Consider the following 13,281-nt stretch of genomic DNA (forward strand, 5'->3'; position numbering starts at 1 on the left):
CTGTCTTCTGGGGAGGCCACCTCAAGGGCAAAGCCTGTAAAAGGACCACAAGGCTGCAGACGTTGACTGCTCATGTGATCTATAGACAGCTTGCTGTAGGACAGAACTAGCTCTGAACTTGAAAGTGTCCTCACCTAACTCAGCAAGCTGGTGTTGGCTGATCCATCGCTATTTCGCATGTTGGGAGATTTTTCTTTTCTTGCAGGCCCACTTATAACTCTAACAGATTCAAGTTCAAACCTCTGCCTCTCAAAGAACTGCTGCAAACAAGATCCTTTCAAGGCCCAGGTTCAAACCCAAACAAGGCAGCTCAGCCCCGGATGTCTTCAACACCAGGCCCTCTGAGGTCCTCACCAGCCATCCACACCCGAGTCCAATCGGCAGGCAGCCCACCAGGAGCAGGACTGAGACCAACTCCTGGCACCAGGCACCAGCATGTCCACCAGCTGGGAGAGGCTGGGAGCCCAGAGCACCGACAGAGAAGCAGACAACGGCACAGGTCCTGGACCTCAGTCACAAGCTTTATTGTCTCGAGCACGGACTTGCCACACTTCAACAATTCCACTTTGGGGAGGGGAGGGGAGGGGAGGATGTGGGGAGGACTTGGCAGGGCGTGGCTGAGTCCACACGGGTCAGGCGGAGATGCTCTCTGGAAACGCTTCTTTGATACCTGCCACCTGCAAACCCATCTGGGGCTCAGCCCTCCGGTGTGGGCCTTTGGCTGTTAGTAGACTCATCAGCGCCTCCTCTGGGAGGCAGCTGCCTGAACTTGCTGGAAAAAGTAGTATTAACTCTGGGTTAGGCCACTAAAGCATCGCTCCTAGACTGTTGTTAATAAAACAGCATGCGAGAGCTACCAAAAGCCGAGGGGGAGGGGGAGGGGGCTGATGGGACAAACTGGCTGCCCCCACGATGGCAAGGTTGATGGCAAGTCGTGAGCACCACCCACCTGCACCTGGGAGCACTTGCAGGCTACCTGGGCTGCTCCCTGGGCAGACTGCATACCCGTCCTGGCGCACCTTGGAAACGCCATGATGGGACGCTAGGCTCCGCCTGTACCCCCCAGCAGCGGTGCTGTGGCTTAAGGCCATGGCCTGCGGGCCCTCCAGCTCTAGAGGTGGGCACTGCTGGACCACAGCTGGCTTCTCCTGCCACACACAGGCCTGGAGAAACTCAGCAGGGCTCGAGGGGGAGAGGTGCTTAGCTTTTTCTTGCCAACTACATCCCTTGGGTTCTCTTTCTGGAGACAAGGTTTGAAAGGCTCCGGGCCGGTGCCTGGTAACATTGAAAGGGGGCTGTTGGTGCCTGTGCATTCTGATGCCTGTGCCTGGCACACACATCCCTGAACGCTCACTGCGTGTACCTGGGTGTGTGCGTGCACTGCCAGGTTGCAGGAATGTCTGTGGTGTGTGCGGCCACTACCTTGCCCAGCCTGGGGCTCAGTCCTGGAACCCAAGTGTGTGCATCTGTGTAGCCTGAGCATGGCAGATGCAAACACCCCGCCTGCATGGCCGCGTGTGACCCGTGAGTGTGCGTGAGTCAAGCGTCAGTGGGTGTGTACGTCAGGGTGTGCACAAGTGCACCTGCAGGTGGGAGGCCCAGTTTTGGAACAGCCCAGGGGACACCGAATTACCGACCAGTTAAAAGATGCCTGGACCACTGGTCTGAACGCCCCTGCAGCCACCCTGCCCCAGCTCCAAGCCAGGTCGATGTGGGGGTGAGGACAGGGGTCCCCACTTTCCTAATACTGTGCTCCTGGCATTGGCGGCCAGCCTCTGGCCAGCAGCTTGGAGTTGTGTGTGTTGGTGTTGGGGGAAAAGGACCTTGCACCCCAACACCTTGAACCTGGGACTCGCTGGGCAGACAGGCCAAGGGGAGCTTGTACCAGTGCTTGAAGGAGGCTCACGATGTGGGGACAAGCAGCCCTGGGAACTGCCTTGCCTGGAAGTGGCTGCAGAAAAGGGGGTCCTCAGTGGCTCCTGAGGCCCGGACTTCGCTCCTTGGTGCCTGCAAGGAGACCCTGGGCCTCCTCTGACCCTTTCCTGGGACAATGGCTCTCTGGGACCCGAGGGGGACCCTGGAGAAGAAAGGGAAGAAAGGGAGGGTAGGGACATGCTCAGGGTGCCAAGATGGTCCCCAGCAGCTCGTTCTGGGGAGAGGGGCTGGTCGGATAGCCTCAGCCTCCCCACACAAATTCCAGAAACTGCTGGGTGTCCTGGGCATCGGGGCTGCAGGTTCCGGGGCCATGTCAGGGCTGTACCGCTCTCTGTGGAAGTTCGTGCTTGAGGAAGCCTCCTGGTCCGGCAGGGGGTTGAGGGTGGGGATTGTCCAGATGGTAGGTACATTACTGTTACAAATACTGTTCTTGTCTCCAAAGTAACAGTCCTGGCTGCTGCCTGGAGGGGGCGCCACTGGGGCAGAAAAGAGTGGCTCTTGTGTGGATGGGGCTGCTCCATGATGGCCCTCAGGGTCAGTGCTTGTCCTGGAGAGAGCAAGGGTTTGATCAGCAAGTGGCAGAGGAGAGGAGGTAAAAAAGGAGGGGTTGGGGGAGGAGAACCCACCGGTGCCAGGTAGAGGGAACAGCATGGGCAAAGGCCCTGGGGTAGAACTAAGTCTCTTTGCTGTGTGTTGAAGAATGGTGAGATAGGAGGTAGGGTGGGAGCTGCTTAGGGGAAGTTGAGGAGAAGAGGCAAGAGCAGGTGGGTTTATAGAGCCCGGAGTTCCTGTGTGGAGGTTGGATCGAAGAAAATAAAAATTGGAGGCAATACTCCAAGCCCTGGTTTTCATGTCTGCAAACTGGGATGACTCCTGTGCCTCAAAGGGTTGATGAAGCCACACAAGGATTGGCTAGCAGCACCCTGACACTTCCCCCTACAGCTCTGTGCCCCTCCCACCCATTTCTCTCTTTGGCCCTTGGCATATTCTATGTCCAAGGTTCTATCTCCAGGTGAGCATGTGTGCCCAGGGGTTCTCCTGTCTGGGGTGGAGGACCAGTTCCTCCAGCCTCACTTGCCCAATGTCACATAGCAAACCAGGGACAGAGCCAGGGCTGGGCTCTTCCCACCTACTGGGCTGGCATCTGGGCCCCAGGTGGGTGCCCATAACACTGTGGGTAAAAGCAGGTGTTAACTGTGGGGTGGGACCATCAGGCACCCTCTTAAAACACAACAGTCTAGCAAAGACATGACAATCACAGGGGTCACAGGCACCTGTAGGCCCACAAAGTTCTAGAAAACCAATTTTATACCCATAATGTTATAAAACGTAGGCTTAACAGATTGCTTAAGGAAGAGAGAACATGGTTATGTTTAAAATATTCAGTGAAAAATACAGGAGGTGAAATTGAATATAGTGTGAGACTTACTCTATAAAATGATGTATGTGCTGCTTTGCTACTATCACAGTAAAGATTGGCTCAGGCTAGAGTCATCCCCGGATGCTAATTCCAGGGGAGGGGTTCAGTGAGGAGAGGGTATTCACATGGCCCTACCACCTCCACAGCCTGACTGTTAAAAAAGAGCCAATAACTATGCAGTGGAGAAATCAAATAACTCCTTGATGAGGTGATCGCAATTCACATCAGGAGGGAAGGGCAGATGGCCATCATGTCCCCAGTCGGGATGCCAAAGACACGGCATTGACGAAGTGCTCCAGCCCGAGATGCAGGACCTGGCTCAGATCAAGGGACCCACCAGCAAACCTCAAATGAGGAATCTTCTATTTAAAAAAGGGGGGGGGGGCGTGCAGTAGGCAGCTGATTGATATTCCTCTCGCATCGGTTTCTCTCACTCTCCCTTCCTCTCTCTTTAAAAATCAATACAAATATACACTGAGTGGCCAGATTATTATGATCTCTGAACACATAATAATCTGGCCACTCAGTATGTGTGTGTGTGTGTGTGTGTGCATATATATATATATATATATATATATATATATATATATATATATATATTTTAGAGGCCCAGTGCATGAATTCGTGCATGGGTGGGGTCCGGCCAGCCTGGCCAGGGGGAGGGGACATGGGCGGTTGGCCGGCCTGCCTGCTGGTCAAACTCCTGGTTGAGAGGACAATTTGCATATTAGCCTTTTATTATATAGGATATACATTGAGTGGCCAGATTATTATGTGTTCAGAGATCATAATAATCTGGCCACTCAGTGTATATATTTCCAAGAGGAGTGGGGACTATATTTCAAAAATGCCAGTCATAAAAATCAAAGAGAAATCGAGAACATGTTCCAGATTAAAGGAGACTAACGAGACCTAACAGCTAAATGCAATAAGTTAACTTAACCTGTGAAGAATCCTGTACAGAGGGGAAAATGAGTATGGAGAGTAGAATGGATATAAATCTTAGATCAACATTCTGTTTGCTGAAATTGATAACTGTACTGTTGTTATGTATAATCATGTCCTTTTACTCAGGAAATACAGATCCAAGTGTTAAGGGCCAAGACATGCAATTACACTGAAATGGTTCAGAAAAAATTACAGGCATTACTACACACACATCTACACATAGAGAGCGAGAGATGAAACAGGCAGGGCAACATGCTTACAATGAAGCGTGGGCAAGGGCAGATGACACGCTAGGTACTATTTTTGTTCTTGCAATTTTTTGGTAATTTTGAAATGATATCCAAATAAAGTCAATGTTTACACACATGCATATACATACACATACACATAAAACAGCTTCTCATTATTCACAGTAGTTATGTTCTATGAAGTCATCACCTGCGCTGAATTAGCAAATACCGAGCCACTGCTCCCGGCGGAAATATGGGTTAGGTTCCCTCAAACCTCTGATCAGGACGTTTTAGTCAACTGATCATACATAACCATATTTTGTGTGTGATTCTGTGTAAAGACATCTTATTTAACACATGCTGTTGACTCATTAACAACTCAAGGCCAAAGGTACAGCAGGTCTTCGAATAACATTGTTTTGTTATAATGGTGACGGGGAAAAAATCGATTCTTGGCCGGGACCACTGTCTGTGTGACATATGCACATCCCCCCTATGTCTGCATGGGTTTTCTCTGGGGACTCTGGTTTCCCCCGACATTCCAAAGACCTGCATGTGAGATAAACTGGCGTGCCTACACTGCCCAGTCCGAGTGGGTGTGGGTGTGAGTGGCACTGTGATGGAAGGGCATCCTGTGCAGGTGGGTCCCACCTTGTGCCCTGAGCTGCTGGGAGCGACCCAGCCACCTGTGACCCTGAACTGGAATAAGCAGGTTGGAATAAAATGATCTTACCTATTTTTATTCTTCTTAAATGTATGAATAGCTCACATTTATTTCAATATTTAATATTAGAAGTGTTTGGGGTCTTTATTTAGAAGTTGGTGATGTTTTTGTGACCAGAAATATGCCATGGGAACTTAACTCGTTTATATCAATTAGCTAATCGCAAAACTGGTGTTGTTATATGTCATTTCGCTTAAAGTTGCAATATCCAAGAACCCATCAATGATCTTAAGTGAGGACTTACTGTATAATTCATGCCTGAACAAAGCTTATTTATTTATTTTTCAAATATATTTTCATTGATTTCAGAGAGGAAGGGAGAAGGACAGAGAGAAACATCAATGATGAGTTACTGATCGGCTGCCTCTTGCACACCCCACACTGGGGATCGAGCCTGCAACCGGGGCATTTGCCCTGACCGGGAATTGAATGTGACCTCCATGGTTCACAGTTTGACACTCGACCATTGAATCACATCGTCCGGGCTGAACAGCTTATTTAACACACAGATTTTCTTTGTAGGGCACATAGCCATCACTTGGGGGTCATTGTAAACAGCAGAAATCACCAAGTAAAAAGCACAAAAATGTGGGAAAGGTGGCACTAAATAGATTTCAAAAAGGACACGTTTGCAGTATGAGAGCTGAAACAAGAAGGGAGAGAGCAGCCTTGTTACCCCTCGGCTGGGACCTGGCAGGTCAGGCAACCCAAATTTTCCTCTGCTCTGCGCATGTCCATAAATGACCACAAAATTGTTGCAAATATTGATTTCAGGGTTATAAACACATTTTAGTTGCAAATTTGCGAATATGGAATCTGTGAATAATGAGGCTTGATTGTGCATATCCGTGTGTGCACACACACACACTTCGGAAAGTTCGGGAAGGCTACCACTTACAAACACTAACCTTGGTCATCTCTGAGTAGGAGGGCTACTAGTATTTTCTTCTTTATATATTTTTGTTTTTTTCTCAATAGTTTCCCAAGAGGCATGTATTACTTTATAATAAACATTTATTTAAAACAGGGAAACGAGGTTAAAAAGCAAGAGGAATTCTGAATCAAGATGGACTGCGTGGGTTCCTCTGTGAGAGAACCTATTGTGAAGCCTTTGCATGATGCATCTTTGTTTGCATTTCTGGTGATTTGTCAGGTTTTCCTGCCCGTGCAGGAGTGCAGTGGGAGTGCCACGGTGTCTCCCGGGGCCAGAGAGCTCCTTACCTCTTGTTTGTGGGTCTTATCTTGCTGGTGGATGCCGTTCGCAGAACCCGAATTGCCAATGGCCTGTAAGAGTCATGGGCAGATGCTGAGCGAGGTTCACAACAGTTCCTCGTTCGTCCACTAGATGGCGTTGTCTTCCTGATAGGATCGTCTCGGGCTCCAAACTGATCAGAGCTCTTTGGAATGGGGGTCCCAGGACCCGTAGACCAAAGCTCTCGGGGCAAGGTTGCATCTCTCCCCTTGGTCTGAGATCCTCATGGCAAAGCCATGTATCCCTGGGGCTGGGGCTCTCAGAGCACATGCCTATGTCTCTCCCCGCTAGACCAGGGTTCCCAGGATCAAGAGGGCTGCCTCCCCCTTCAGACTAGGTTTCTGCGGACAGGGCCACCTTCCCCTGACGATGGGGGTTTCCAGGATAGGGCCATGCTCCATGAGGACACTGCCCACTGGCTTGCCTGGTCAGCCCAGCCCTGGCCCATGGCTCACCGGGGACTTGTCGGGACTGCTCCTCAGGGCCTCCATGAGCTTCTCCACCTGCTGAGCCTGGTCCAGTGCATCCCGCAGTGTGTCCTCTGTGCTCATCAGCTGGTGCTGTAGCCGCAGGAGCTCAGGTGCCGAGGACGGGTCAATGAGGGAGTAGCGCCTCTGATCCGACAGCGACTTCTCTTTGTCCTAGAAGTGGCCAGAGAAAGGAAGAGCATGCGTGAGGGTGCAGTGTGCATGTGTGTTAGGGGAGGGTGACCTCCAGGCAGGAAATTCTCCTGGCCCCGCCCCATCTCTGGGCCAGGCCCCCCTCCCTCACCTGAGGGCCCCTACTGAAGCAGGCTCTGTCAGATGCTTCACATCCTCCAAGTTGCAAAATCCAGACACCTTCCTCTTTCCTTCTTGATTCTCCCTACTCTGTCCACACTGTCTTATATGGGTCCCTCCTCTGGACCGCCAGACCCCGTCCTATAGTGACTTCTCTACTCCTCCTCCCCTACCCAGCAGGACACAGCGGCCCCACCCATGATGGTCTCTGGAGACACACCTGCCTTTATACAAACTTGCCCTCTTCCTCCTGACATTCATGTGTGAACTCCCACTGCAGGGCCCTGAACAAGGAGCTGCTTTCTGGTTGATTACTTCTCTGGGTGGGGAGCTCACCTGCATAGGCCCCTTACCTCTGGATAGGTCCGATTCTTAGACAGTATTCCTTTGCATTGCATCCCCTAGACTGCCACACAGTCTAACCTGCATAGGCCCCTTACCTCTGGATAGGTCCGATTCTTAGACAGTATTCCTTTGCATTGCATCCCCTAGACTGCCACACAGCAGCCAGCCACGATGCCTGCAAAAGCAGCTGCCTGCGACCCCTCCACCAGCTGCATCACTGACCCTGTGGTTCTAGGGGACTGTGAATTCTCTGGGGCTTGGCGGTTCCTGGGATGGCTCCAGGAGGTCACCACTCTCCTGGCCTGACAGCAGGGCAGCCTCAGTCCCACCCTAGCATTCCCCTGCCCCCACATACCAGCCCAGTCAGCTTTTCACGAAGGCCCCGGATGTCATCCTTGAGTTTCTGCTCCTTGATCCGCCACTCGGCCTTGTGGACCTCACGGCTCAGGTCCCTCTCGGGCCCTGGGGAGTGGCGATTGGCTTCCAGCAACAATACCCGCAATTCGTTCAAGCTCCTGGGGGAGGGTGTGGGGGGGGGGGCAAAGAACAGCTACAGTCACTCCCACACTCCAGCTATCTGCCAAATGCCTAGAGACGGCCACTGTGAGGGGGAGACTGGCTATTAAAACAGCACCTGCGCCAGAAGGGGCCAGAGTGGAAACATGAGCATGAAATCATTCAACCACAGCCAAAGAGCGACCAGGATTTAGGGACGAAACACTGAAGAGGACTTGGCCTTTCATAGAATGTTTTTAAAGTTGTTTATTTTTTTTAAGAGAATATTTAACTAAAAAATTAAGCAAAGCAAACAAAATATTCATCCAAGGGCACCCATGAAGCAAGCCATTTTAAATGGCTGAAATCAGATGCGTTTTCTTTCCTATGTCAACCCTTAATCAACTGGCAGTAGCTGCCTGGAATACTGTGATGAGAACGATTCTCAGGCACATCCAGGCTGTGCAGAAAAGAGTGCGGCAGTCAATGAGCAATGTCTGCAATAGGCACAGGCTTAGAGAATAGGACACACTCCTTCTAAGCCTTTCCCCTTCCCTCCAACTACTATAGAGGAGAGGGAAACTCCCTCACTGGGTGGCCATGGGTAGTTGAGAACAAAGTGGAAGTCCCCTTCCTCCTCCTTCCTGCTATGGACATGATGGCTGGAGCTCCAGCAGCCACTTTGCAACCATGAGGAGGAGTTCAAGAGAACCAATCACTTAGCACTGGTATTTTTAGCTACTGAATGGTCATCCATAGCTACTCCCAGATTTCTATTATGTGAGGAAAGTAAGTCTCTACTGGTTAATCTGCCAAAACATTCCTAGCTGATCTCCCACTCCCACCCTTAGCATCACAGGAGCGTGGAGGAGCTCATGGTGGCCTACTTCAATAAAGGAAGGCTTCAAAGAAGAGATGGGCTAAGAGCTAAGCTCGAGCATGGACTGGACAGAGTGAAATGTCCAAAAAGAAGGAGGTAGCAATTGAGTAAGTGATGAGGGACAGAGGAAGAAATGAGCCTGTTGATAGCAGGAAGACAGACTCCTCAGAGGAGGCAAGACCGGGCTGAGCCCCGAGAATGAAATATCTGATTTGGACGGGGGAGGATACGGGGAGCAAGACAGCAGTGGAGCCTTGATGGAGCATCTGGCTGGCTGTGAGTTCATGCTGGCAAGGAATGTTCCCCAGTTGCACCTGTTTCACTCCCTCCTGGGAAGGGCCACATTTTCTAGAGAGGTGCTAAATTTAAAGCAAATCTAGCACAGAAACTCCCAGTGTGTCATCAGCCTTAACAGGAGGGGAAGGGAAGAGACACCATTTCCTTTATAAAAAGATGTTTGTACTTTAACAAGATTCCTTTAAATCAGAGGATGAATCTCAAATGTTCACAGGGGCTGGCAAACCATGCCCATAAGTGAGTGCAAGTAAAATAATGAAGAGGGGTGGAGGACTTGGGACACGAGATGTCCCTGTCCACCGAGAGGGTGCAGGTACTCCCCAGCAATGACTGGTTGTTACTATGCTGGGAGTCAGCCTATTGTTGTCAGAACTTCTGGAGAAATCTAGATTTTATGTGCAATCTTCTGATTTTTTAAATGTTCATCTAGGTGTTCTCCCTAAAGCCTCATATGGGTTACTCAAACCATGTCTATAAACTGGAACCAAGTGGTTCTCAAAGTGTGGCATGGGGAGCCCTCAGGGGTCCCCAAGACTCTTTCAAGGGATCCTTGGGTCAAAACTATTTTCACTATCATTTCTCATGTGCATACAATGAATTTTTTTCTTGGGGTCACGTAACATATTAATGATCTGAAAACAATATTAAAATATGCTCTTTTCTAACTACAAATCACTGTGAGGCCAGATTTTCATAATATACTTCAACCAAAACAACAAACTGCAAAGACTGAATACAAAATGTGAAACAATGCCCCTCTTTTCATTAAATATCTTTTTGTTTTGGAAAAACAGTCACTTTTTATCAAAAGCATGTTATTTATGGTACATGCAATTGGTTTATTATTTTTAAATGAGTTAATAAATATTTTTACATTCCTCACTTTTAATTTCTAATATGACAAATATAGAATAAACAAACACAAGCTCCTCGGGAATCCTCAATAAATTTTAAGAGTTTAAAGGTAGCGATGAAGACCCAGAAGTTTGGGAACCACTAGTCTTCCCTATACGTTCTGCCTGGAGAAAGAACTGTGTTAGGGAGGATCCTGAGGCCTCATCTGAGCTTAGCATATGCCACCTATCCTACTCAGCCCATCCTTGCCCACCTCTGGAGAAGACTGGCTAACGTTGGGTGGAGTGAGGGTCAGGGCAGAGGGAAGACAGCTGGTGGCAGGCCAGGCAGGTCTGAGCACACTCCCCACGGCTACGCACCGCTCCTTCCTGAGCAGCTCCTGGCTGATGAGCACCAGCTGGCCTGAGGCGTCGTGGGTCTTCCGGGACACGGCCTCCAGCTCCGCCTCCAAGCGCCGCTTCTCTTTCTGGAGGACGTCCACCTTCTTCTCCCCCGACTTGCACTTGCTCTCCAGCGCTGAGGGTCAGCCAGCAGGAAAGAAGGAGGCGTCAGGATCGCCGTGGGAATCTGTCCCACCAGAGGGCCCGGGCCCAGGCAGGGAGCCAGTTTTCTCGGAGGGTGTGTGTGGGGGGGTGTTCACTGTGACACACTCCACTGAGTGGGCCTCTCAGGTCCTGCAGAGCCAGGCAGCCAGGGGCCGAGAGAACAGCCACAAAAAGCAGACCAGGACCCCAAGCACAGAGCCCGGGCCCTGGGTGGTGGGAAGCAGTCCGCCCCTGAGACATTCCACTCCTGCCTGAACAAGCACAGGCTCGCTTCACCTTTGCCTTGGAGGAACTGAGCTCAGCTGACCTCTGTTGGAACCAATTAGGCCCTGTGAACTTGATGGGAACTGGAGAGAGGGGGGGTGGGAACCATTTCCCAGCACGGGGGCCGTCTCACGGACACCACCCCTGACACTGTGGCGGACAAGAAGCAGGGCCAGTTTGTCACCAAGTCACAAATTCCAGGCGCCCTGCCTCACCCCAGGCTCCCCCTGTCCTTACTTCCCCTGTGCCTTGCTCTCTGCTGCAGCCCGTGCCCTTCCCCCGATTCTAAAACCCTGGTATTTCCTCCAGAGGCTGGGGCGGATAGACTGTCAAAGTGGCCTGAGAAACCAAAAAGTCCTGGTGGTATTTCAGAACAGCGTGGCCGCTGGCAAGAGAAGCTGGCTGGGGTCCCCGGTCTATTATGGACCATGAAAGGGGTACTATTCCCCCACTCTGCTGCCCATGGAAGTCCAGTGTAGGTGAACTGGGCCAGGCCACCTCCTCCTCAAGGCAGAGTGTGGGCGGGCTCCCAACCCAGGTGCCAACCCTCTCCATGATCCCAAGGAAAGCCCCCACATCTGCCCTTCGGGAGGGAGACTTACCACTTACTTGGGCCCTGAGTATCTCAGTCTGGTTCGTCAAGGCTGTCACCTCTTTGTCCCTCTTGTTCAGCTTGTCCTGCAGGCCTGGGGGAGAAGGGAGAGATGAGGGGCCATTAATACTCCAGGTCCAGCGGCCGCCACCCGTCCCTCTGGGTAGCTCACTCTGAATTAAAGGCTCCAGTACTGTGTGGTCTCAGGCAACTTAACTCTCAGAGTTTCCTTGAGTGAAAAATGGAGATGATAATAATGGTGCCCATGTCACAAGGTCATGTGCATTCAGTACTGGATAGACAAACCAGGCTGGTGTGGCACAGTGGTTGAGCGTTGATGTATGAACCAGGAGGTTGCAGTTCAATTCTCGGTCAGGGCACTTACCTGGGTTGTGGATATGATCCCTGGTTGGAGCGAGAATGAAAGGCAACCGGTCAATGTGTCTCTCTCACATCAATGTCTCCCTCCCTCCCTTCCTCTCTCTAAGCATGTCCATAGGTGAGGATTAAAAAAAAATGGCCAAGAGAATTTTTGAAAGAGCAGAGTTAGGCAAGGGTAGCATTGCCAGTAATTAAAAACCAAACAGACCTTGGATAATTAAAACATTATAGGACGAGGCCGGAGCGGCTAAGTTGGTTGGAGCATCGTCCTCCGGAGCAGAAGGTCATGGATTCGATCCCCGGTCAGGGCGGGTGTGAGAGGCAACCAATCGATGTGTCTCTCTCACATCAACGTCTCTCTCTCTCTCTCTCTCTCTCTCTCTCTCTCTCTCTCTCTCTCTCTCTCTCTCTTCCTCCCTTTCTAAAATCAATAAAAAATTTTAAAAAGTTATAGAATTGGCACATGAACAAATAGAAAGGTCATTGGAAAGGAATAGAAAATCCAGAAATAGAGTCAGCTACATAAGGACAGTTAAAAATAATAAGGTTGGCAATTCAAATCAGTAGAGAAGGGGAGATAAGTTTTTCAAATATGGGGTACTCTTTTAGGAAAAAAATAAAAATGGATCCTTACTTCACACCTTCTAGAAGGATGAATTCTAGAGTGATCAGAGATTTAAACATAGAATAAGGAACTAAAAAGTACTAGAAGAAACCATGAGATAATTAATAAATTAATAAATACAGAAGGCCCCCCCCCCAAAGAAAGATCGATTTAAGAATATCTGCATGGCAAATACCATTATAAGAAAAGCCAAACCACAACTTGGGGGATATGTTTGCAATGTCATAAATAAGGAATTTCTAAAAAATGAACAAAAAGATCACTAACAATAGGAATAAAATGGGTAAAGTATGCAAGGAGACATGGAAATGGCACTTCATTCACAGTGAGAGAAAGCTAAATTGAAATTACGTCAGGCAACATCTTTTACTCTTCCGATTGGCAGAGATCACAGTTTGCTGAAATATTGCTGGTGTGGCCTGTGAGAAAACACACTTTTTTTTCTTATTAAAAAAAAATGTTTTTATTGATTTCAGAGCGAGGAAGTGAGAGGGAGTTAGAAACATCAATGATGAGAAAGAATCACCAATTGGCTGCCTCCTGCACACCTCTGACTGGGGATCGAGCCTGCAACTTGGGCATGTGCCTTGACCGGGAATCAAACTGTGACCTCCTGATTCATGGGTCAGTGCTCAACCACTGAGCCATACTGGCTGGGCGAGAAACACACTTTCAACCACAGCCAGTGAGAGTCAAAATTGGTTGAGCCCAAGG

The 13,281-nt window shown here is 49.9% G+C and overlaps 1 protein-coding gene across 3 annotated transcripts in view; it reads right to left on the bottom strand.

Moving 5' to 3' along the window:
* Positions 1–500: 500 nt before the first annotated feature.
* Positions 501–13,281, bottom strand: part of CLIP2 (CAP-Gly domain containing linker protein 2) — a 70,213-nt gene continuing 57,432 nt past the window's right edge. For all 3 annotated transcript variants that reach the window (XM_080682458.1, XM_080682456.1, XM_080682457.1), the window contains 6 exons: positions 11,572–11,655; positions 10,520–10,676; positions 7,989–8,148; positions 6,965–7,150; positions 6,479–6,541; positions 501–2,482 (listed from right to left, as the gene is read on the bottom strand). In XM_080682458.1, the coding sequence (XP_080538584.1) occupies positions 2,471–2,482; positions 6,479–6,541; positions 6,965–7,150; positions 7,989–8,148; positions 10,520–10,676; positions 11,572–11,655 (662 nt within the window). In that variant the 3' untranslated portion in view covers positions 501–2,470. The remainder of the gene's footprint in view (positions 2,483–6,478; positions 6,542–6,964; positions 7,151–7,988; positions 8,149–10,519; positions 10,677–11,571; positions 11,656–13,281) is intronic.

This window comes from Plecotus auritus (genome assembly GCF_963455305.1).
Source record: "Plecotus auritus genome assembly, chromosome: 7".
Classification (NCBI taxonomy): Eukaryota; Metazoa; Chordata; class Mammalia; order Chiroptera; family Vespertilionidae; genus Plecotus; species Plecotus auritus.